Source organism: Melozone crissalis, unplaced genomic scaffold (genome assembly GCF_028551555.1).
Source record: "Melozone crissalis strain CALT ecotype California unplaced genomic scaffold, PUWL_Pcris_2 ptg000016l_1, whole genome shotgun sequence".
NCBI lineage: Eukaryota > Metazoa > Chordata > Aves > Passeriformes > Passerellidae > Melozone > Melozone crissalis.
Window position 1 is genome coordinate 6,776,586 of NW_026535794.1, and position 26,074 is coordinate 6,802,659.

General features: G+C 43.0%; 1 protein-coding gene across 1 annotated transcript in view; it reads right to left on the reverse strand.

The window, feature by feature from the left end:
• Positions 1-6,972: 6,972 nt before the first annotated feature.
• RHEB (Ras homolog, mTORC1 binding) overlaps positions 6,973-26,074 on the reverse strand; it is a 39,001-nt gene continuing 19,899 nt past the window's right edge. Inside the window, exons 3-8 of the mRNA XM_054274119.1 lie at positions 20,635-20,702; positions 17,472-17,554; positions 13,322-13,378; positions 13,174-13,221; positions 12,568-12,649; positions 6,973-7,502 (exon numbers count right to left, since the gene is read on the reverse strand). Of these exons, the coding sequence (XP_054130094.1) occupies positions 7,410-7,502; positions 12,568-12,649; positions 13,174-13,221; positions 13,322-13,378; positions 17,472-17,554; positions 20,635-20,702 (431 nt within the window). The 3' untranslated portion in view covers positions 6,973-7,409. The remainder of the gene's footprint in view (positions 7,503-12,567; positions 12,650-13,173; positions 13,222-13,321; positions 13,379-17,471; positions 17,555-20,634; positions 20,703-26,074) is intronic.

The window sequence follows — 26,074 nt, forward strand, 5'->3', positions numbered from 1 at the left end:
TGTGGCAGCCAAGAGAGGGTGCCCTTGAAGACTCCCCACCAACAAACATTGCACTCCATCTGTCAAACCAATGGTTTCTCATTCAACCTTTGAACCCATCTAAATGGCACCTCCAAAATCCAAGGATCTGATCCCCTCCAAAGCACAGAGGTTGGGCTTCCAAACCCACTGTGTTACTCACGAGCATCATTCTCAGGAATGTTTTGATCCTCCAGCACTGAAGCCCTGACTCACAGCTGTAAGTCAGGGTTAGAGGAACTTTTGGACCATAAATTTACCCTATTAAAGTAACTTAAATTGCAGCTATATGGAACCATAAAGTCCTCGTCTGTGTTATAAGGATATCCAGAGATTTTAACTGTGATATTCCCAGGACAAACAGCAAAGGAAGCTCCCAGCCCATAAATCCCATCAGTTCATACTAATGAGCCAGGCTAGGAAGAGGTAAAGGCAGATGTGTGGGGGTGGCCCATGGAGCAGCACGCAGAGATGTACCAAGGGGCCACATTAAAAGGAGATTTGTGCTTTTATGCTTTTTAATAGCTCTGGAAGAGACTTCACACACAGCTCCTGCTCATTGAATCCTCCTCCTCACTCACTGGCCCTCCATCACCTCCCCTTGCTGCTGCCTCCCTCCCTGGGCCATCAGACACATGTTTCAAATCCAAACCCTGAAACCTCCTTTCTTGGCAGGCTGCTCCCATCCTCAGGTGTGCCAGCAGCCCCACTCTGCTGCCTTGGCTCACTGCTTCATCTCGAGATTAAAGTGCTTCAGCAGAAGGGGTGTGTCATTATTAGGGCTCAAACGTGTGCCACCCTCTCAATGAAGATGTAAAAGTTAATGAGCACGTGTGCAGACACACGTAGGCTGAGCTGGAGGATGTCACTGACTGGGATGAAGGAGAGAGGCGGCACTTTGTGCTGGGAGAGCAAACACATCCTCCAGCTGATGCGGGCAAATCTGCTCTGGCATCACAGGAACACGGCTCACACGTGTGTGTTGTGCTGTGAGGCAGGAAACAATGAAAAAATAAAAGAGGAAGAAATAAAAATATTAAAAAAAGAAAAATAAAAAAAAAACCCAAACCTGCCCAAAACCTCTTTGAAACACCAGTGCTAATTTTAAGGTGTTAGATTAATCACTAGAAAAAGTAACAGCAGAAAAGTCCCACTTGGAAGAGCTGCAGCCAAGACAGGGGGCATCAGTGGTGTTCCCAAATACCCAAACCCAGCCACTCCCTGTGGCAGTCAGTGCCCTGGGAGGGAAGGAGAATTGTTCCTCTTCTGAGCCATGGCTGGGAGCACGAGGACAATGGGGTGGCACCATTGCTGGCTCTGGGACCCAACTCTGCACCCATTGGGGTCACAGCTCAGGCTCTCTGCATTGGCCACGAGCTGTGGGTGCCTGGAGGGGAAAACCCATGGCAAACTGCCCCCAAAGCACCCAGGAAAGCAAACTCTGCTTCAGGAGACTTTTGTGGAACCACAAAAGCCTGGTTTCCTCTGGCTCCGTCTCATGAGGGAATTTTCCTGTTTCTCTCAACGTGTGACATTTAATTCAATGTGCAACAGCTTGATGAATCTGAGACTTGTGCCCAGCTGTCAGATTTTTAGAAATTGTCCAACAGGTTCAAAAGCTACTTCAGAAGAGATGGAAAGAGGTTGTGGCAATTTTAGCCTCATTTCTTTGACAAACCATGCTAAAGATATGAAATAAGAAAGGACCCATCTCTAGAAAAAAGCAAAATGATGGGGAAAAAAGAATATGGAAGAATGGCAAATGATAATTCCTGGACAAAGCCCCTTAACTCCTTGCCAAAGATGGAAAGGCTGCCAATGGAAGAGAGAAAAGAGCAGCCTGAGAAGCCTGTGGCCATAACAGCATTTCAGGCAAGGGATGCTGGGGCTGCCTCACCTCCTGCTCGTGCCCAGGTCTATCTGAACATGAGCCCCACAGCAAAAGTGTTGTGGACAGATTTCCTCCACTGTGGCTGCTTAAAGGATGAAGCATTGGAAATGAACTTGTAAGTTTGAGTATTCGGCTTCAACAGCCAGAACCTAAAAATCTGAGATTCTTCTGTGGGTTTGGTTTAGAGGAAGGAATTGGGTTTGATGTCCACCAGAGCAGCTCCAGGCTGTGCTATCTCTGCTGGCCTTTGCTGCCACAAGGCTGAGGAGTGAAGTGGTGAGAGACAATTTGCTCTCCAAATTGCCCAGGCCAGAGCCAGGGGAGCTGAGCAGGGTGTGACTCCTGGAGGTGAATCTTTGGGAGTGACCTCACTTACGTGAATGGAACATTCCCTGTCAGAGGATGAGCATTCTGCTCACAGGTTCTTCCTACAGCTGGCACAGCCCCACACAAATCACCAGCAATGGAGCAGCAGCCAAGGAGTTGCTCCACATCCTCTGAAAGGGCCACACTTCAGCTTCTGGAGGAGCCTGGAATATTTGCAAAACAGTGTTAAGACCTGGCACGGAAAATCCCTAGCTCAGGGCTTTCAAAACACCATCTTGCTTTGAAAAGCTCATAGATTTTTCACATACCTCAGTATGAGATACTTTGAGCTCATTAAATGTGAAACAACCATGAGTCTTGCTCCTTCTCACTGAAAAATTTTTGCTTTGCTGCTGGGAATGATGAGCACATCCTGTGGTACTCCTCAGAGCAGCAACAGACCTGAATGAGAAACCATCTCTTGACTCAAAGTGGAGTTTCTGTGTGAAATACACACTGCCTGTCAAAGACCTGGCCCTCCTCAGCCCAAAGTCCCAATTTCTGCTGGGATGAACCCAGCCCTGTACCTGAGGGCAGCACGTGCTGCCCCCCAGAGCTGCCAGGGGCCTGGGCACACTGACTGCAGAGCATCTCTGCAAAACATCCAACCCACACCCGCCCTGGCAGAACACATCACTGCTGCTGGAAATGGGAATCAGCTGCCAGGCAATGGTTTGGGGTTCAATGTGTTGCCCTCAGCATGGATGCACTACATTAAAATCTCTGGAATATCTCAATCTACCAAGGGTGGCCATCTCACACCCTGACCCATCCCATGTCAGCAACACCTCGTGTCACCCATGTGGGGTAAGGACTCCAAAAAACCTCCTCACACTCAGCAAATCCTGCCACAAAATGATGGATCTGGCCAGATTCCTACTAGGAAAAACAGCTCCTCACATTGGAGAGAAGACCTGCTGGTCAGGTTTAGCCAATTACAGCCTTGTTTTCAGTAATATTCTGTCCAGGGATCATCACACACCTCAGCATCTGACTGAGATGGGACCTGGACTTCACTTTGGAAAGCATCAGAAAGCCTGGGGGGTGAAATCCTTTCAGTTTTCACTGTATTTCAAAAAAGGGAAAAGTTCCAGTAAGGAAACAGGATATCCAAGGAAAAGTTGGATGCTAAGCACACCCATCACCCACACCAGTTTAGCCACATTTCTGCACACTCCCAATAGCTGAAGGCATCTGTGCAAAGGTTTTTACTCCCCCTCCCCACTTTTTGAAGGGGAGCAATGCTGACTTTTTAGATGAAGTTGTGAAGATTACCCAGTATTAGCAAAATGCTCTGAAGATGAGCACTCCTGATTACATAAGGGCTAATTAGAAGCTGTTGATTTCTCCTTCTGGAGAGGCTCAGCAGTGTTAATTAGCAGGGTAAGCCCAGCAAGCCTGGGCACATCACATCATCACTCACACAGCACCTGGGACATCTGCAACGCATCCAGATTCAACAGCAGAGCTTCTGCTATTGAACAGGAACAATGGAAACATTTTTCCAGCTTTTTTCTTCTCCAGCATGGACCCACCAACCCTCTACAGAAGCTGGGAAGAAGCACTACAGATCCATAGATAACTTCCCTGTCATGGAGTTAAGCAGACAGGGACAAACTTCATTAGGCATGGAAACAACAGGAAAAAGAAAGCTCCATTTAGCACCTGCAGTCCCTCCTGCCCTGCTGAGCTCATCTGCCCCACTGCCCTGCTCACCCTCAGCATTTCCAGGCTGGGACATGAGCAGCTACGGCCCTGGCTCTCAGGATTATTCACACAGCAAAGCCAGGAGCTGGACAGGGGCACAAGCAAGGCAGGAGTCACTTCCAAACCAGGGCATTATAAATCCACACAAGTCAGTGATAACTTAACACGACTTAGAGTAGCCAATCCTCTCATAACCACAGAATGGCTGGGGTCAGCAGGGACCCCTGAGGACACCTGGCCCAAGCCCTGTTCAAGCAGGGTCACCCAGAGCTGGTGGCTTGGGACCGTGTCCAAGGGGCTTTTGAGTATGTCCAAGGTGGGAACTGGTGGACTGTGCTCAACCTCACATGAAAAAATTTTGCTCATTTCCTCAACAGGAAAAGGATCTTTGCACTTTCACCTTTGCAAATGATCATCCCTTAATAAAATTAATAAGCTTTTCCTAGCCTGGATCAGAGAACTTTAACAAGGCTGTGTAAATTCATCAACTCCAGGGAAGCAGCAGTTTGCTACAAAGCAGGATTTTGTTTCTGTACATAACAGGACTTTCCCAATTGCCCATCCCCACCTTCAGGGCTCTCAGGGTGAAGAACCCAACCTGTGCCACCTCAGGAAGCACAAGGCTGCCCCAGCCTCTGTTAGACTCCAGCTGCTGAAGGTGCCACCCTGAGAAACCAAGTGAAATCTGTACAGCCAAGGACAAGGAGGAATTCACTGATCACACTTGACTACACATTTCAGCAGAACTGCAAGACTATTGCACATGGCTGGTCCTTAGATCTTATTAGCAGAGAAAGGCTTGGACGAGTGGAATAATTTCCATTTTTTACTGGATGAAGCAGAAAGAGGAAGAAGGGAATAACATATGTGGATGAGTTCAATTCTTCAGCTATTATGGAAAATGCAAGAGCACTACACATTTCACAGCATTGAGTGCATGAATTGCTTGGGCTGGGAGGGACCCAAAAGCCCACTCAGTTCCAACCCCCCTGCCATGGGCAGGCTCACCTTCTGCAGGTTCACCATCCAACCTGGCTTTGTGGAGCATCCATAAACTCTGAGCAGCCTGTTCCAGTCTATCACTGCCCTGAAGAATTTCTTCCTATTAATTATTCTAAACCTACTCTCACAGTTTGAAGCCATTGCCCCTTGTCCTATCAATACATGGCCTTGTGAAATGTCCCTTTCAAGTCTCAGAAACTCCCACCACAAATCATCCAGAGAATCTGCACTTATCTTTGAGCCCTTCTGGAAAGCCACATCACTGGAAGGCAGGACCTCAGTTCTCCCAGTTAAATTGCACATGCCCTCATACATCTCCTTTAAAACTCTTAGCAGCTGGCACACCTCAAGAGGCAATGCAGCAGCTATTATGGGGGTTAGGCTGATACCAGTACACCTGCAGCGTTTGACTAAAAAATGGAGCAGATGTGGTCACTGAGGTTTGCGTTACTCCAGAATTCCCACCCTGTGATGCAGAACACGTCATGCAATGTCACAGCCTCGGGTCATGCAAGAGCTCATCAGTCCTGGGGATGGGGCACTGAAGGATCAGATCACACTGACTGACAGACCCTGTGCCGAGCTCCTCAGGCCATGCTCTGCATCCTCAGATCACCAGTCCTGGGGATGGGGCACTGAAGGCTCAGATCACACTGACACACTCTGTGCTGAGCTCCTCAGGCCATGCTCTGCATCCTCAGCCATTCCACTGCCAGCCAAGCAGCCCTCACTGCAATGCTGCAGGTTTCTTGGGCAGGGAACGGCCCCAGCTCAGTCTGTGTCCAAAATCAAAGCATGGACTCATTTCCCTGAACAAGCTCTCTGCTGCACTCCAGCAATCCATCATGCAGAACAATCATCAACCTGTGCTTGGCACAAGGTGTGTGAATTCATGGAAAATGGGCTTTCAGAAAAACTGGAAATATCCTAAGTGGAGAAAAAGGGCTTTTTTTTTTTAACTAGTTGCTCTCATGATGACCAAAGAAAACCCCAAGCTTACCAACATACACTGTTGAGAGGTTTAGACCACTTTTCGTATCACATGAGGGAACAACTGCCCAAAGAAAATAAAGGAACAAAATGCTTCGTTTGTATCTTTTAGCACAGATTGGGAGGTAAAAGCTAATTCTGTTGCAAACACACTCCAACTTTCCCTTCCTATCTACTCCTGTCAGAAATTTAAGTTTTCAAATGAACACAAAAGCGCAGGCGAAATATTTCATTTCATTAGCTCTTCCCCGAATCAGCCTTGTTTGTTTTTACTGTTTTGAGTTTTGTTCTGCTTTTCAATACAAAGTAGGTCAACTCAAATTTTTTTAATATATAGTTGTAAGGAGTTTATTTCCAAGATTAGAGCTTGCTAAGCCTCCAGTCCAAAAGCCAAGGAAAAGCCTGGAGCTGGTCAGGAAAGCTGTGCAGGAACCCTGAACTCTGCACAGCCAGGCATCAGGAGGCCGCTCACCTCTACCAGGAGCACAGGAATTCACAACAAACAGCCCACACCAATTTGTTCAGGACGTGCAATTTATTTTAAATGACATTTTTGTTCTCTTAACAAGTCTAAGCTTGTGACCTGGATAAATCCACTCCATCCTGACAGCGCTCCCAGCCACCAGCCTGCGTGCACAGTCCGTAGCGCAGGAACTCGGGGCGGCTCTGCGGGCCCCTCACTCAGCGGTTACAGAGGAAAACACAGAGCAGGTTCTGACTGAAACCCAGCATTTCCCTTCCAAATAAAGCTGGCACTTGTCCCTCCTTCCTGTGACTGGGCACAAAGCAAAGCAGAGCTGCTTGGCCAGCCTGGAGTTCCAGTAGCAAAAACATTTGGGATCACTCGCAAACAACTTCCCGAGCAATAGTCAAACAATCCATTGGCTCCAAGGATCTCAGGCCTTCTCTTAAGGTCAGCAGGTGAACATTTTTCACAAAAAAAAAAAACAAAAAAAAAGTTGATATGGAGTAATCAACGAAAAATTATAAACAGAACATTTAAGGTTTGCAGCTATTTTATTTACAAGTATACATTTAACACAAAGAAACACTGATATCCAAGCCTAGTTAATAGTAGTGTAACAATATGCATCATTTTGATGATTATTCTAACCAACAAACTACACTGAAAAATTAATGCCAGTAAAATTCTTGGTCATAATATTAAGAAATACAATATATAAATTGAAAATATGATTGCTTAAAATTTGAAAATGGAAGTGAAGCCATTTGCACAGGAGTCAGAGTTTAACATAATCTGAAGGGAAAGGCTCCAAACCAACTGTTTATCTTTCAGGTTAACAGAAGAAAAAAAAAATTGAAAAAAAAAAAAGGAAAAAAAAAAAAAGAAGCATAGTTTATCCTTAAAGATAATGGGCAGTTTTGCTTCTTCAGGTAGAATGTATTCCCAGTGTTTTCAGGTTCTGCAGTGGAATTACATTACTGAGCATGAAGACTTCCCTTGTGAAGCTGCCCCATCGATTTTTTCTGCCTCCAAAATTATCCTCTTAAAAACATCAACGGCAGTCTGCAAAGAGAGAGCACAAGTTTAGGAGGGAAGGTGGGGCTGCCCACTTACTGAAAGAATAACAAAAAACATGAGCAGTTTTATCAACTACGTCAGCAGATAAACACACATCCAATGCTTATTCCAAAAAAGTGAGGAGGGCAAACACAGTAATTTTAAAGGGAAGTGCAAACCCCCATCCCCAGCAATCCTCAGCAGGGAGGGCAGGCACAAACTGAGCCAGATTCACAACAGAGCTAATAACTGCAACCACCTTGCTTTGCATGGTGAGCCTGTCCTGAGTGACTGACAGCACAGAAGGTCTGGATGCTGTGCTGATCTGGAGAATAAACCAATCCGTTTGCTCTCAGGAATCTTTAAGATAATGAATAATTTTTCAGCTCTCAACAATGACTTTGCACAGCTCAGTATGAGGGGTGACTTTACTACTCCTGATTTTCTCACTGTCCCTGTGAGTAAGATCTGTACTACACACAGTGCAAGGACACCAGCAGAAAGCACAAGCTGAACTGTCACTGATATTGAGCAATATCCTTTGATAAAGTCCTCCTGAGAGAAAAGGGGTTACATTTTAAATAGCCTGAACTGCAAGACTAGAGCTTCAGTGTGTGAATCTTCGGCTTGGAAACGGTCTCCTGACCATCTCACACTGACATTTGATCCAACCTCTGGCCAACCACTTCAGGAATTCCCAGCACAGGAAAGTATATTCATTATAGAAAGAGGATAAAAAGGGGGTTTTGTTGGTTTTAATCAGCAGGCTGAAGAGCACCCTATGATTTATGGCTACATATTCTGATTTAACAGATGTTTTTCCACCTCCACAAGACATAATTCTTAACTGGATCACTTCCAAATTAATCTCATTGACTGAAGCCCCACAGCAATCTTAACAAGATTAGACTTAATGTTAGTTTCCTACATTTATACTGTTTGTGCACAGTACAATCTCTGGAACTATTTAAAGTACTTCACCAGCTGGAAAATAGGGTATTCCTCCACATAATGGAGTTTCCTGGAATCCCAACAGAACCTGGCAGCAGAGGCTTGTTTAGTTCAGTAATGATACAACACATTTCCTGGGCAAATTAAGGCTTTAAGAGAACCATGGCCAGGACTGCAATTGCTATCAAATTGCTTCCACTAATGAAGAGCTTCCTTTAATCTAAACCTGGTGATGCACTGATTTACAAACATACTGCACCACTGTTTCCTTAGAGCTGAAATTTTCAATGGCTTCAATTTAATACACAAAGTCTTTTTGCCCACGTTTCACAGCACCCATTAAAAAACCTCCACAACTTACTCTGTCAACCAAAAAGCTGCACATTGCCTGTCAAAGATGTGCTGTTTGAAGCACTAAGATGTAGGAGTTCACAGGGTTTGTTAATTCATTTCACAGAAAATACATATTCACTGGCAAGGTTTAATTACTGTCCTACAGCCTTGGAATTTGGCATTCAGCTCAAACGTGCTGAGGAGTTTTAGACTGAGCCTTTAAACAACACAGGGAGATGTTTTGTGACAAGGAGTAAAGGATGCAGCCAGACTTAATATGCATCTGCCTCCACATGGTCCAATTCTGGAATGTGGGTCACAACTAGCCCACGGGAAGGCATCTGGCTTTTCCCTTTCCCTTTGTCCCCAAGCAAAGCAGAGATGCCAGCCTGGGCAGCACCTGCTGCCCACAGGGACACCAGAGGCTCAGCTGCTGCTGCAGATGTGCCCTCAGCGGGAGCAGGACACAGCTCAGGAGGCAGATCCTGCACAGGCAGGGAGCTGGGGATGCGCTGCCAGGAGGCAGCAGGAAGGTGCAACCACCCAAATCCAGCCCACAGTGCCAGAGTCACCCTTTGGCAGCTGATTTATTATTTCAAAGAGGAAACCCTCAGCTGCTCACACTACTGGTTTATCCTAGAACAGAACTGGGCACAGGAATTTGAATAATAGCCAGGTAAAAGAGGGTTGTTTCCCCCATCCTTGCAAGTTCAAACATGCCAGATCCCTGGATTCCAAACTGTTCTGAAGCATTTACTAAGCAGAGCATCCTCTGAGCTCCAATATGAAGCTGCCCTTGAAAAAAGCAGCACAACCAAGCAACTGCTTTTTAAGAGAGCTCCATTTTGGTATGAAGCAATTTTTTTTCCTACTTCCTTGCTCCTTTTGCAATTTATCTAATGCATTCTGCATAACTGGATGGACACAATTTAGCTGCTTGTTACTTCCTAAATTCTTCCAGTAGAAGTTGGGTCCCAGCTTCACCTGGGTTCAAGACCACTTTGGATTCTGGCTGCATTTCCAAGAGTGATGTTATTGCACTGGGATTAAGATGAAGCACTCTACCACAGCCTAGGTGACACTGCATAGGGAATTCCACAAGAAAGGACTTGAAGCTCCTGAAATTAGCCAAAGCAGTGCACCATGGCTGGTAATAATTAAGCAGACTGAGAAGACATGACAGTACCAGCCCAGCAGTCATCTCAGAGAGGTCTCTTCCATTGTCAGGATTGCCTTCCCAAAGCCCAGGGATTTCCCTTGATGACTGATGTGCTGGTGATATGCAGGCTCCTCCCAAAGTCCTACCAGGTCACCCAGCTCTGCAGGGGCTGGCACATACTCAAGTCTATCTGACCTTGAGAACTCCTGCCAGCCACAATCATTTATCATCAACACAGCTTTAATCTTTGCCTCTCTCACCTTCCATCTACTCCAAGTCATGCCACTTCTGGGACATGTTATCTTTTGATAACTCTTGGCAGAATATGGATAGTTAGTTTAAGTTAATCTATAGAACTATTTTAGTTGCCCAGTATAATTGAGTTATGCTCCTTGGACTCTCACAGATGCTCCAAAAACGATTTTTGGGGGACTGGGGGGGGGGGCAAAGCAGGAAGATAGAAAAGGGGGGAAAGAGTCTTTGCCATCAGGGACTCCCTCTCCTCACCACTGTGAAGAACATCATGTACACAACCCATCTCAGACCAGGCACCAGAAATTGTTACATTTCTGCTCCAACTCCTCCAAGTACACATGGGCTTGGTTTCAGAGAGAATTAACAGATATACCCTCAGTCAAGAAGCTTTGAACTCTCTGCTCAAGTTCCAAATCCCTCATCCAGTTTAGCTCATGCCCCAAGCATAAAGCAGCTTTCTGTTAAGCAAACAGAAGCTGAAGCACTTTTGGAAGGAGTTTGGAATTAATCTGGATAGTCAAGTTACATCTGCAGTACCAAGCCAGTAAAGGTGATTATTTGGATGAACCTCAATGCACAAAGTGCCAACAGTCTTCTCTTTCCAGTAATGTTGGCTTACATAAGGTGAACACTCAGTACCAGGAAAATGACAACACAGCTTGTTACCAAATGCAAAACAAACCCTTTTCCCCCCACCCCCAGACCAGACACAGCTTTAGCTTCAGAGGAAGAGAAGATGCCCTGTCCTGACAGAAGTCTATGTATCAGCTCTTTTGGTCCTGTCACATTAGGGTTTGGAGGAGAAAACCCAAATGAGTTCAGAAGTGCTCCTGGTCCAGCTCACAGGGAGGGATGCTACAATGCCTGGTGTCTCCCCTTCCCCCAGCACCCCACAGCTCCAGACTCCACACTTGGCTCTCTAAACTCAATCTTCCACCTCTTCAGAGCTGGAGATGTGTGAGAAGAATGAGGCAGCTGTGCCAGTGTTGGGCTCCTTCACAATTTATTCCACACATCCCCAGCCTCCAAAGGAAACACCCAGAGAGCAGCAGGATGGTGCAGGCTGCAGGCACCCATCTCAGAAGTGACATCTCATCTGCCAGACTTCTGAACATGGGCAAATTTACCAAGTGTATTATAGAGCAGGCATGAAGCAGGAATTGTGTTCAGGCACCTGCCTCTAACAACCTGCTGCTAAAGGCAGAGGGATGGAATTCACAGTGACCTGTGATCACTGTTCTGAAGGGTCCTGCAGAAAGGAAGACCTTTGACAGACAGAATGTACAGGATTTCTGAATTCTTCTGGTGGGATTTGTACAGACTGTCCAGGATTCTGAGTATCTGACATACAATTGCCATTCTGATTTCCCTGAAGGGTACCATGTTTGATATATAAACTCCAGCTGGCAGCTTAACTGAATACAGGAGCACAAATAAATGGCAGTACAGGGGACTTTTATACAGGGCATACCAAGCATCCTACAAAGCTTGTAGCTGCTTTAAATACATAAACATGACTTTTTTCTTCTTGGTTCAAGAGCAATAAAAACTCCAGAAAATGTATCAGTAAGATATTCTTTTGCTGGATATGAATTGCTGTGGTGTTGCACATTGTGAACATATGCCAAATGAAAAAAAAGCACAGGCAACAGCTTTGCCTAATCCAGAAGTTATTTAAAATAAAGGGGTGGAAAAAAAGATCAGACATTTTTAACAGGTTTATTCTTTACACTGTCAGTTTATTTGGTATGCATTTGAAGCTCTCCAACATACTGAGAAGATATTGTGAAATTTCATGCTTCCATAATGCCAGTTTTGACAAGGTTAATCCAAGTCTTAGCCAGAAACAGAAATACTGATAAACTAACTGCAAGTGTTCCATATCAGGTGGCAAAATATAATCCATGTTTTTCTTTCAGGGGAAAAAATCCAACTTTACTCAAGTAACTTGCAGAATTGCTGACCATAAACATCAGACAAAATGATTATTGCCCCATTAGAGAGACTGAGCCTGCCCAGCACCTTAAACATGAGGTTCATCCTCTGACACCAACCCACTGCTCTGGCAGCAGTGGCTCCTGTTTGAGGTAACAGACCCTGCTCCACCCACCCTGTGGATGTGAGTTTTTATTTGTCACTAAGTGTTCTGATATGTGCAGTGAAGCTGAACTTTCAGTTCTTCACTTCCTCCTCCCATTGACAGTTGCAGGGAAAAACTTGTGTACATAAAGCTGAGTGCAGACAGCCATTCTGCTTCCATCTCCACAAAATATCTGTGCAGTGCATGCAAATACTTCAGCTTCCTTTATTTAGTGGAACTCTGAGTCATCCATTACACTGCTATTTGAATAAAGTGACTCTTAAATCCATTACCTGATTTTCTTTAGCAGAAGATTCCAAGAAAGCTGCGTTCCAGGATTCTGCTAAAGCTTTCCCTTCTTCATAGCTGATCACCCTGATCAGAGAAAGAAAAATATGTTTCTTATAACTTGCAGAAGAATTGGAATCTGATATGTCAAGAAATACCTCAAGAGTACCAAAGCACTTAAGTGCATTGTAATAGGAATTCTTGTGAAGTCTGATCCAAAGCATTTGCTTTTGGCTGCTGTCAAATGCACTTCTGGGCCAGGTAAAACTGCTCTGTGACCCAGAAGAGCAGCTGTCCCAAAGCATTGCTTTGTTTTCACAATCTGTAATATCATCTGGTATTGCTGTTGTGACAAATACACTTCTGTTACTTACTTTGAAAAAAAACCCAGAGTGTTAAATGACTGTCCCTGGAACCTCACAGCAAAAATCAACATTACAACAGAAGTTCACGGTTCGTAGTTCACATTCTGGACACAACTCCTTTGCCAGTAACTTATTTTAACCTACAACTTGATTTTAGCTCTGGAAAGCCAAGAAAAAACCCAGTGTGTGCAGCCACAGGAATGCAGGCTGCTGCCTTGCATTTCTCACATTCTGGAGTTCACATACCGTTCCATATGCAGGTCTTTTTTATTTCCAACCAGCATAATGGGTATTCTGTGAAAGAAAGTTCAGAACTTCAGAACAGTTACAGTATACTGAACAAAGCACTAGCAACATGCCTGCAATGAAATGAGATGAAAGTGTCACTACTTACTGGACTTTTCCCACCATATCCAATAACTTGCCATGGATAACTTTTATCACTTCAAAACTGCAAAATAAAGGGATGAAGTCACACATGCACTCTGATGTTTATCCTCAATACCCAATACACAAGCAATTAAATGCACATGTAGTGTTTAAAACTTACTCTATGTATGCACAACTACACAGATGCTGAGAGTCTTACCCGTTTGTGCAACAACGGCAAACTGGTCCCAGCAGCAAGAGACCAGCCTGAGCCTGCCCTTACACCTCCCCAGTCATGGTATTTGCAGAAATAAATAACATTACCCAGGACTGATGCAGCTAACACAGAATCACCCCAAGTCCCTCCCACCTCTCATCTGGTTTGTATCTGCAGTGAGGAATTTAACTGCTGCAGTCCAACAATCCTGGATGAGTATGTCAAATTAAAGCAAATTGGAAGAAAAAGTAATTAGTTAGGCAAGCTCCATCATTGTTTTTAAAAAACATTTAGTTCATACATAATTACTAAGTTTTATTTATGCAAAAGCCAAAAGGAGCCAAAATTCTAATTTTCTGTGCAAAGTGAGTAAAGTGATCTGCAAGATGGCACTGAAACAGTGATTATTCAAATATTCTTTGTCTGTTCCCCTACCACATAGGTGAAGTTTGGATGACAGAAGGTAAGAAGCAGTACTGTAGGATATCAAATCAAAAACCTCACTAACAAAATCCACTGCATTTGACATTCAGTACTTCTGAGAACAAGCTATAAACAGGGTTGAAGAGCAGATGTGGCACTCCTCTGGTTACACTATGGAAAAAATGCTGGTACATGAAGTGCACAACTTGGATTTAAGAGAGGCAGAGGCTCAGGGATGAGATACATAACTAGACAGCAGAAAAGGGACCAAAAACTTCCCAGTTTCCAAGGTTGCTAGCTACAGGCAGTGTCTTGACTTGCACTGCATTTCAATTAGAATTGAAACCCTTAAAAATAGAGCAGCAATCAAACACACTTCCAGCTCAGAGCAACCAAAGACCTGCTGCCTAAAAACACCATTCAAAGCAGCAAAACCTCTCCCTTCTGGAACAATAAGCTCTACCACATTTAAGATGAATTTTCTGTCAAGCAGGCCAATTTGTCTGACTGCAGCAGTAATATTTGAGGCTGTGTGGAACACAAAGCTTCCCCATGCTCAGCTAATAGTTTCAGTGTATCCTATCAAGAAAATGAGTTCTTTGTAAACAGAAGTGTGAGTTAGTCTGGCACAAATTGCTACTGGTAACTCAAGTAGGATACTACAAATTACACTGGGGAAAATGTGGAATCAATGAAAAATGTGAAATCAATGAAAGGATTTTAGGGACATAAGGAGCTTATGCTGAAAGAGTGTTAGTGAAATTCTAGTCTTGAGAACTCATCTTGGATGATGATAACTATTAAGAAAACAAGAGTTAAATGGAGCTTGGCTGTGACAGAGTTGAGAGGCATCAGTACACACAGAACTACGTGACCCTGCAAACTGAAAGAATAAAAATGCTACCAAAACCCATCTGCTAGAGACCACAAAACTTTCTCAGTCTGAAGCAACAAGAAAAATCCTAGCACCCTACCCACAGGCTAACTGAATCCCTGGGACAGTACCATCACTGCTTCCTTTCCCCAGTTAGGTGTGCTGCTTCCAGCTAAGCCAGAAAAACACCACAGCTCTTGAACCTGGGCTCTCCATGGCCCCACTTTGGGTACCTATCTGCTTGTCTGAGATTGTTCACAAGCTTCCTTTCTTAGTGAAAATACTACAAATAAAAAGCTGATCCTTGTTAACACACCAAGATGGAAGCCACAGGAAAAGTGCTACTTAAACTGCAACACAATTCTGACACAGAAACAAGTTGCTAAGAACTGCCAGGAATTAAATTGGCTCAACCAATTAATGTTCTAGAAAGCTTTCCAAATTAATAAGGTTGAAAGGAGCAAGGACAAAAAGGAGCAAGGACTGACCAATCCAAAAATAGCACCATCACATCAAGCTGTGAAACAGAGATTTGGAGACTGTAAGAGGTCCCTTCTAGTTCTGTCAAGCAAATGGGTTACAGCAAACAACTCAATGTATGAAATACAAAAAAAACCCCCATTACTAGCTGTCAGATAAATGTGTTACACAAAATCATGGAACCTAGCAAGATACAAAATTGGAATTTAATTAAGCTGAACTAGAGCAAAAGCCTTCCAGTAACCTTGCTGCTGAGAGCCTGGCAATATGAAAAATGTAGGGCATTAGCTTTCATTCAAGTCCTATTTAAACTTCCCACTGGAGGTTAGCAGGGAAGCTGATAACTTTAAAAAGAGCATTTCTGTTAAGTCTGCTGTCAAAGCTCTCACCCAGCTGGATCAATATTTGGATCAATATACACACTTTGACAGAAGTCAGGACAGATGAAGACTGTGATCCCATTGTCAGGGCAAGTCATCAAAGCTACCAGAACACTGTGGAAGATCTTCCTATCACCTAAACACTGTCTTGATACAGAACATCAAGAATTGAACAAGACAGGATCATGGACACTGAAATTTTAAGGAAGAAACAACAACAACCACCTTGGAATAAACTGATCAAGAATAAATACTGATGAAAAGATTTCTGACCTACAGCCTTAACCTACTCTGTCCTGTTTGTATTTTTACCATAACTTGGTGTAACTGACTGAATGCATCCACAGAAAACGTTAATTTCTTCACCTGGTGAGCTCAAGAGATCATGAGGCAACAACTGGAGTGCCTGAGAAAGAACACACCCTTTAGCTGCCAAAGAGGGAACAGCACAGGTTGCAGAATCCCCTGAGGGATGTACACTGGTTTCAGTCAAAGGCAATTCTGTCCTCACAGCACTCATTTATCAGTGAACTTTTCTGTATTTGCTTTAGGAGTGAAGCATTGTCTACTCAGGCAGAGAATACTGACTCCTATTTCATACAAGTTACCCAGCACCAACACTCAATCTCTCAGTGAAAAACCCAGACCCAGAGAGAGTTTGGTAGTTTAGTATCTCTAGACACACATAAAAGCCTAACACGTGCTTGCCCTTCTCTACTTCAGAACTGAAGATGAAAAGCAAGAATGAAGAACTGTGAAATCTGTTCAACATTAAAGACCTTGCAAGCAGCAGAAGTTTGTAACCAGACTGTATCCTTCCTTTGAGAAGGAAAAGAGCCAACAGAAAAGTTGCTTTACCTGTATTTTATGATAGTCTATCAAAGAGCTTGAAATGACCAGTTTTGTTTGATTCAGAGGAAAATATATGAAACACTTCAGCATTTGTAAAAAGCTCATCAACTGCCTTGAAAGTAGAAGGGCATCATCAACTTCTCCTGTACTTGATGAGACTGAAATGTCTAAAGTTTTAGTCATTTTCTTCAAACAAAAACTTCAGAAAACACTCAGTTGACTTAATAAAGATGTTGTACAATATTAGAAAACCAACAGCTACTCAAGGATAAGCAGTATTTAAACAAAGCAAGATGTCCAGAGGAAGGGAGGAGATAACAGAGGATGACAAAGCCACACAGAGGCTGATGTGTCCTGCATGACTCCAGGTAAGATGGACTCTGGACAGGGAACAGCAAGGACAAGAGGGACACTCTGGGACAACCTCCAGGGAGGATTATTTGCTGCAGCATGCCAGGAGAGGGTTTGCAGACCAAAAGCCATCTATTGCTGTTTATATGAGTATTTCTATGGTTAATCAGGACAATTCAATGCAAGAAGTCAAAGGAATCTCAGTACTATAAAAAGCCACAAAGCTGAAGGAGGGATCGAGCAACTCCTTGGGTACTTCACCTAAATGTACAGTGCCTTCAGCTGTGTATTTATGTCTGCCTTTCTATCTGATGCAAGAGCAAAGAACTCATTTCTGTAATGATCCTTTGTACTTCTTACACCTCAAAACAATGTAGTTTAACACTGTCTCATTCCTCACATGGTACCTTGCACATGAGTCTGCAAAGTGTCTGTGACGTTTGGGTCCGAGGGCACATTTCTGAAAAAACATTAATATTCACTCCTACTATACTTCTAAAGGAGAAAGACTAATTGAAATAATCACACAAAATACAGCAGAGGCAGTAGCTAAACCCAGAAACTATTTAAAGAGAAGAACACAAACAGATTTTATTACCTTTTTATTGATGTGACTGAGTAAACAAGAATGTAGCCATTGATGTCTATGGAGTATGTCTGAGGAAATATGGAGTATTCATCCTGTGGAAGGAATATTGCAGTTAAAATTAAGGGTGACACAGTTCAGACCTTGATGCCATTAGATCAACATCAGTTAAGTTGGTCACATCTCTAAGACATTTTGTATAGGAAGTACATTCAGAATTTTTTATCATAATGTCACAAGCAGCATCTTAACCAAACCTAGAGAAGGCTAAAAGTCTATCTGTATACCCTACAATTTAATCTACAGCTTTTATGGTTTATTCCCTCTAAGACTATGGATGAGCTGAAGCTCTTCTCAATCCTCTTATCCTGCTTAATTATCTGTTTGTATTAGTACAAAACATCCACTCTGTTCCACCACTAATTAGTAATTATGCCTCTTATCTTGCTGGTGATACATTTCAAAATCTTAATTTCAACAGCTGACAACAGGATCTAGCAGTTTGCAATTTCAAATGACACTGATCACATCTAAATTACCAAAGGAATCTGGTAGGAAATGAATAATTGTGGCTAACTTATGCTTATCAAATGCAAAAAATACAGTTATTAGTTGCATTATGACAACTGTAAGTTTACATTATAGGACAAGTGTTTACATAAATAGAAAACCAGACAAAGCCACCAGAAACTTACTCAGTGAATTTACTACCCCTCTAGAAAAGGGACTGACCAAACAGGCAAACAAACCAGACTGATATATTGCAAATAATGCAACACAAATACTATGAATCCAATGTTAAAAACCTGTTCCAACAAACATTCCCAGGAAACATTTCCATTTTGACAAGAGCCATACTTCCTAATGTATGAGTTCTCAATTTGTTAAACCTATGCTTTTGAAGATGCTAATTTTAGCTGAAGATCAAATAACCTCTCTGTTATTGTCATGGCTGAACAGATGGAGCAGTGCAATCACATAGCTTAAATCTAAGACACCCAAAAGGAATCAAACTTCCCTCACTGGCAGAAGAGAAAAAACTCTTTATAAATCAACTCCACAGATCCAGCCAAAAAAAGTTTGAAAGAATAACACTTGGCAAAAGCTGCCTTTATTGCTACACACTGAGGGCAGCCCTCCCCCATGTTCTCTGAAATGCCGAAGTGCCACTCCAGCTGGACATGAAATCCCAAAGTCAATATTCAGAAGGGATCTGAGCTAAGTCTGTGTAAAAAAGGTGAAAGTGCAACTCTGCAGTGGCTTGACTTTACCTGGAAATTCCCAGGACTGCCCCAGCTGGAATTTGGTGTTGAGTAAGACTTCCTTTTACCCCCCTCTTCTGTGACCCTGTATCAAGACCCTTGCTGGACTGAACTGCACAAAGCTCAGTAAATAACCAGAAAAGTAAAGAGGCACAGGACAGAGGATGAATACCAAGAAAAACAAGTGCCATAATCTCAACTGTTCCTAATTCATGGCTTTATTTTTAGCTCGTTAGGAGATGGAAGGCAAGCTGCTATGCTCACTGAAACTCATGGGTCAAATTAAGAAATCTGTCAAGTGATAAAACAACATTGCTACAACTTTTCAGGCCACAGCCAGGTTTTCAAAAGTATTGAACAAATCTGCAATACAATTCTTGCTGTGCTGTATGCACATGAGGACTCTCTATGGGCCATTAAGCAAGACAGACTTGAGAAAGAAATCTGTCCAAGCCACACCTTCCAAAACCCAACACCATCTCCCCCCTCTAAGCCTGCGTGCCAGAAATCAAAGTTCAAATCATTCCATGAAGAATTAAATCTGAAAATAACCACAGGCTGGGAAAGAAGCTATTTAGGTTCCACAATACTGTATAACATGAAATCAATCCTCAGCACTAGAGGTATGTTAGTGGTGAGTCACACGGCCTTCCCAGAAGGCAATTTCCTCCTCCAAGAGGAATTTGTCTCTTATCACTACACTCCACAATCAGAGCTGTAATGCAAGTGCACTTCCAATGGCACTGAGTGACACTTACAGGGCTGCTGCTGCTGCTCACACTGCTCAGCTGCCCCTCTCACCCTCTGCTCTGCAGAGCATTCCCCACCCAGCAATCCTGCACCAGTGCTGTGCTCAGACACCTCTGAGTGATTACACAGCTGCTGCTGAGCACCAAGGGCTGACACCTTATAAACACAGCAAGGCTGCTCCCCAGTGACACAGCTCTCTTCCAAGAAAGCAATCAAACATATCTAGAGAGTTACAACCCCTCTGAACATCCCAGCTATGAGCAGGTATCCTTTAAAGCCTTAAGTACTGGCAGCATATTTTACAACACTAACATTGTTTAACACTACTCATAGCTTGGAAAAACCCAAAGGCATTGTATGAGATCATGGAAGGCAAGAGCATGTAAGCAAGAAAAAAAAAATTAGGATAACAACACAGGGGTCTAATTAGTGGTCCCTGATGAGTTTTTTCCCTCATATAGAGTCTCTCAACAGACACAGCACTCTGGTGCACGGGTTCAGCCAAGCAGCAGTGTGTAATGAACCCCTGGACCTGTAAATAATGAAGAGCTGCCCTTGCCAGAGCTCCCAGCAGGCTGCAGGACACACTGCAGGACACGTGCTCCCTGCTCCTCACCCCCTCCCTGTCATTACAGACACACACATGAACCACCAGGTCAGAATGCAGCCAAGCTGCAGCAGTTCACTGCTAACTCAGTGAGTACCAGCTACATGGATCTGTCTGCTCCCCATGACTGCTCCATGGATACAAGCCATGGTGGTGGAGCTGGAGCAGACAAATACTAAAAAGCCATGAAAAATCTCCCCATGGTTCACTGAAGCACCCTTTTTCATCAAAAGCAAGACTGCTCATTTACTCTGTAAATATTACTCAAGCTACTGATGAACTTATGGACATCAGAGTTAAGGCAGTTTCCTCTCCCCTTTTTTAGGTACTCATTCAATAGATAGGGGGAAAAAGAACTCAACCCAGTAACAAAACACAAACCAAAGCCTTTAAATAAACACTACAGAATAAGCTCTTTAGTGACTAAACAACAAGTCAGGATAATTTTAAGTTAACTTTCACCTCTGAATGCACAGTCACTACCAACTTAGCCCAACAGGAATATCAATACCTGCTGTCATAACTTAGAAGAAAGATTCAAAGAAAGATAACTTACCTGGCCAGCAGTGTCAACCAGCTGAAGATGATATTCTTGGCCATTTACTGTGATCAGCTTTGTAAAAGCTACAACAAGAAATACATAAACAGGTCAGAATTACACACAAGGAAGAGATCAGAAATCACTCATTTGTGCTATCATCAGCCAAGGCAGGAAGTAAAGAACTCCAGTTACAGGTTTTTAAGTAGCAATAAAAGGCTAATCAGATGCTGTACTTATAACTAGTCTACTGCAGGTAGCAAAACTCATAAATTGAATTTCAGATTTCAGATGATTCTCATTCTGGATGCAGCAGCTTATTCTTTGCTCTCTTAAGTAAAAGAGGGAATAAGAGGAATAAAAAGGGGGATTTACATGCATTTCTACAAGATCCAGACAATCACTATTTGTGGTAGCACAAGACACTTAAATTCAATTGGGATCAAAGCTAAGTTTGAACTTATTATAGGCTCTTCTCCTTGGTTTCCAAACAGCTTAGCAAGATTAATTTCCTAAAAGTAAATGCCATGAGTAAGTGATCTGGACTGAAAAAAGGAAAAATCTTTGGGGCTAAAACACACAGAACTTTTGATTACATTAAACCCAAATGATGACAATTAGCTAAGTTCACCATGGTACTTTTACATTTGCTGCAGCTAGCAGCCCATGCAGTCCCCAGCACAAAGTACATTCAGTCCCTAGAAGTGATGAGAATTGCTGCTCTTCCTCAGAGTCATGAAATGCCAACACACTGTGAGCCAAGGAATCCTACCCAGAGTTTGTGTTATGCAACTGCAAAAGCAAACAGTGCCACAGCTCCTGCAGGAATAATGTCCCAAGCAGAGCACACAAACCTGGCTCTGGATGTCTCATGTGGCCTTTGAGACACACTGCAGACACCACTGCTGGACAGTGCTGACACACTGAGTAAAGTCTGTGTTATCCTCTAGTTGGGGTGGTTTTCCCAACTAGTAGCAGTCCTCAGAGATCTCATCTGCCCCTGCAGTGATGAGCAGGGCAACAGAGTGAGATGAACAGGTCCCTTAGGTGAGCTGAGCTGGCCAAGAGCTTCCCAAAGCCGCCCAGCTCAATGTTCCTGACCCTGCTGTGCAGTCCCTGCCCATGCCTGGAGCAGATGGAATTGGCCAGCTTTCCTCCTCCCAGCCCAAGCCTGCCCCTCTGTCAAGTCCCCACAATGTGAGCATTATCTTGAATAAGTGGGCTGAAATAGCTGAAACTGGAGGTTTTAACCCACCTCATAAATCCAATCCTCGAAAAAAAGGAGTAATTCAAACAGCAAAGCCAACCTAACAATGTCTAAATCAACAGTGTCAAGTGTACCCATAGTTCCATTACAAAATCAGCAAGTGACATTTGAAATGGAGCCTCAAAGAAAGCTCCTGCCTTACCCTGGTTATTCCCTAAGAAAGCTGCTTTAGCACATGTACTGCCTCAAAATCAGTCTGGATGCTGCTGTTATTGCTGCAAACAACTAGAAGTTTTAGGTTATGAAACACAGATCCACAGTGGCTCTTTGCCTTGGAAGAATGCTGTGATGGGGACAAACTGAGGCAGTGTTGCTATATTCAATATCCCTGCTTGGAGTCAGAGGGAAAACAGGCTCCTCTAGAGACACACTGCATTTACAGGTGTGCACTAACAGCCTCTCCAGTGTCCTGACACTGCACATACACATCAAAGCATCTGCACTCAAAGTAACTTCAAGGGCATCATGAAGTTAATATTTAAAAAGGGACAGACAGCAGTTTTTTCAGACTGTTCGAGAAGCCAGCAATGATGTCATCACCATCATTACAGAAAGCACAGTGTGACAGAGACAGGAGAAGGGGAACAGTGAAGGAGTCAGCACAGCCTGGTGAGGAGAGCTGTTAATGCAGTGCAGAGCCTTGCAGCACCAAGCACAGCCCACTGTGTGAAGATAAATCTGCCTCAATGAAGTCACAACTAATGACTTCCATTTCTTTGCTGAAGCTTTTTAAAACCATTCCTAGTTAAGAATTTAATTTTGTGAAAAACCTGGTTCCCTTGATCCAGCCAAAGTGTTCATTTCCAATTCCATCACCTATCATCCTAGGACTTCTGCTGTGCTTGTGCACAAGACAAACAACAATACAATCCACAATCCTTGCACAATTTAGCTCTTCCTGGTAGGCCAAGGACACTTTTCAGCAGACTTGACCTCACATTAAATCATAATGTGAGCATCTCCAAAACACTGCTCATTAACTGGAACATGGATTTTGGAACAGGACACTCTTTCTCCTTGCAACATATAACTCCAGTGATCATCACTACCTGAAGATGAAGCACATTGCAATTAGACCAGCAGGAATGAAATTATTTGCATGTGCAACTCCATGACAGCTGCTGAGGGAACAAGCCATTCTGCTAGGAAAAAAACCCCAAACAAACAGTAACAGGCAAAGAAATGCAGCCTTTAGATCAACAGTGATACTGAAGAAAGGTACAAGGGTGCTGTAACATGATTGCCACAACATGGCTGGTAGCTAAATACAATCACCTCCCAAGCTTTCCTTGGTTACCACCTCCTGCATCTCTTTCTACCTGCCTGCATTCCAGAGTCAATGCCTGCCACTAATCCACCAGGACATCTTTCACAACACTGAGATGTGTGATGCAAGAGAGCTATTTTTAGTTTTCCTCAGAAGCCTCACTTGCACCCCTTAGAAGGCTGCTCACCAGCAGCTCCACAGAAACACAGCTCACCCTTCCAGTGCAGTTGCCAAGGAATGGGCAGAAGTTTAGCCTTGAAGATTCTCTGTCAGACTCATCCAAACCTACACTAGCAGGGGTCCTCCAGCCCTTTGCCCCTTTCTAATATGCTTCTACTCACATTTGTATTAAAAAACATGGGATGGAGGCAGGAAGCATGGGGGAAGATGTTCCTTTCCTTAGGGAGCTAGTGAGGCAATGTAGGGGAGAAAGGGAGAGCACAGAGCTGTGAAACAGTGCTAGAAGGCCCTCAATAACTGCAACAAAAATTAAAAAGCAGCCAGGCAGGCTTTGGAGGACACATTTGGGACCTGGGCACTCAAGTAATTTTACTTGCAACACAAGACATCCCCGCAAAGATGATGTGGGTGGAGTTAAGTGCACATCTTCATTCCCTGATCTTTCTGACCTATTTGAGTTTCAAATTCAGCTTCTAGTTTTCATTCCTGTAAAATTGTTGCACTTTAATTTGCACTGGTCTTGGTTGATGTGAGCTGATCTGCCTGCAGAGCCCCATCCAGCCCAGTGTGCACACAGACTCCCTGCACACACTCCTGCTCCCCAAGGATCTTTTTTCTCTTTCCAACACTCCTGAAAGCAGCAGCTCCACTCGTTTCCCAACCTGGCTGTCTCAGGAACAGCCACCCATTGGGATGTCACTCCTGTTGGGACATTCACACAGGGAAAGTCTCTTCCCAAAGCAATTATCTGTCACCTCCACTGCTGCCACAAAAGGATACAAGTTACTCTTCCTGACACTCAAGTTTGGTAGAAGGAACAGAAATAAATTAATTTTCTGGTGCTGATGTAATATAAGCAAAGGAAAATGTAGCAGAGAAGCTGTCCTAACCTTCACAAACAATAAAGAAAATCTGATGCACCTTATTTTCCTTTTATCACTTCCAAAGGCAGAGATTCTCACACTTAAAACCTGATATTTCTACAATATTAGGTTTTACTCCTATTGCTCAAGGCTTATAAATGACACAACTTGTTCCTGTAAGAGCTTGATTACAGCTTGACTTACAGTTTAGCTTTGCAGGTCAACATTTTGTGCAAGTTTTATTATTTGAGGACAAAAATTATAAAGAGTGCATTACCAGCAGTACTGCAGCTTCCTATAATTTCCTCATTGCTGATAGAATACTGTAACAAATTACCAAGAACAAATTTCTGGAGACAAACCAGAAATCACACAGGCCAGACTATCCTTTGCTATGTGTGCTTTTCATGTCCAAGTTTTGTCACATGTGTAGACCCAACCACCAGATGAAACTGAAAAGGTTTTACACCTTATTATAATGCCCTGGAAAAACCAACATTCTCCAACACTGTCCATAGTATAAGAATCAGGATTTTTCAACCCTTTTTGCCAACACCATCCACCAAATCTGAAATCACAAGCCAGGAAAAGTCTAAGAGTTGTTCATGTACTTTGTATCTTTTGACCCTACACAGACTCAGAAACACAGCTGGGAGTGTCCAAAGACTTCACTGAACAAAGATTTCTATTTAGAAAAAAAAAAAAAAGTATTACATTCTTAAGTCAAAAGATTAATTTTTTACTTAACCCATCAAACCCAGTTTCACATATGTCTTAAAAAATTTTTCAGTAAGTTTTGAATTTTAGTGTTAAAATTACAATGTGTTCTCTTGTCTGTTCTTCACAGAAGCATTTTTGACATTATCAGACCTTCTGGGGCTTAAAGATGGGACAGATTTCCCACTGTTTTGAGCCCCAGGGCATAACTTTTATCTTTTGAACCTTTACTTCCCAGCAACAATTTCTGATGTCAGAAGGACCCTTCAATTCTCTACCTTTCAGAAAGCAAACTCCCCCAGCCATGCCACAGATCACAAGACTTACACCAAATGAATAATGTTTGTTTTCCAAACAAGTAAGAAACCTAATGAAAAGTGAAAAAGTTAAGGGTTTTCAAGATGTCCCCTCCCAACAAATCTTCATGGCCAGGACATGCTCAATGCTTAGAATTCAAATCAAACACACAGTCCAGAGTAGGAGAGTCAAATAAGAGCAAAATTCACCTGCAGGGTATTTTTGTATGGTTCAGAAATGCTGAAGTTGTGAGACACACAACTACAGAGTTACAAACAGCATCAGACAACAGGTAAAGGATGAAACAAGACAAATCTTGTACCAATGTATCAAAATCCTAAAACAAGACACAGATTCAGACTTTGACTCTGTGTCTCTCAGTCTTTCTTCATTCACATGCAACTGCATAAAACTAAAAGATTACTTAAATAATTTTCATTTATATGGCATAGACAGTGAAAAATAACCTGCCCCAACTGAATTAAGATTATAAACACAGAAACTTAAACCCCAGTATTTTGCTAGCAGCCTTAATTCAAGACATACCTGACTTATAATTCAAACAAAGTAGAAAAAGATGATGGAAAATGTTAGTATTAATATCTGTATAAGAGCTAACATTCAGACCAAGGGCCAAATTATCCAGTCTGACTTAAAATATAAAGCAAATATGGAGTTTCTCAAAAAGTAGCATTTGAATTTTAGTTCTAAGCAATAAAATAATTCCAAGTAAAAGATTCTGATAGCTACTGATTTGTAATTATGTACCACATATAAATATATTAAAAAAAACCCTTTTTCTGTTGATTACTTCATTCAAACTTCCAGAGCATAGGTTTAACATCCTACTGCAGAAGTTCAAAACAC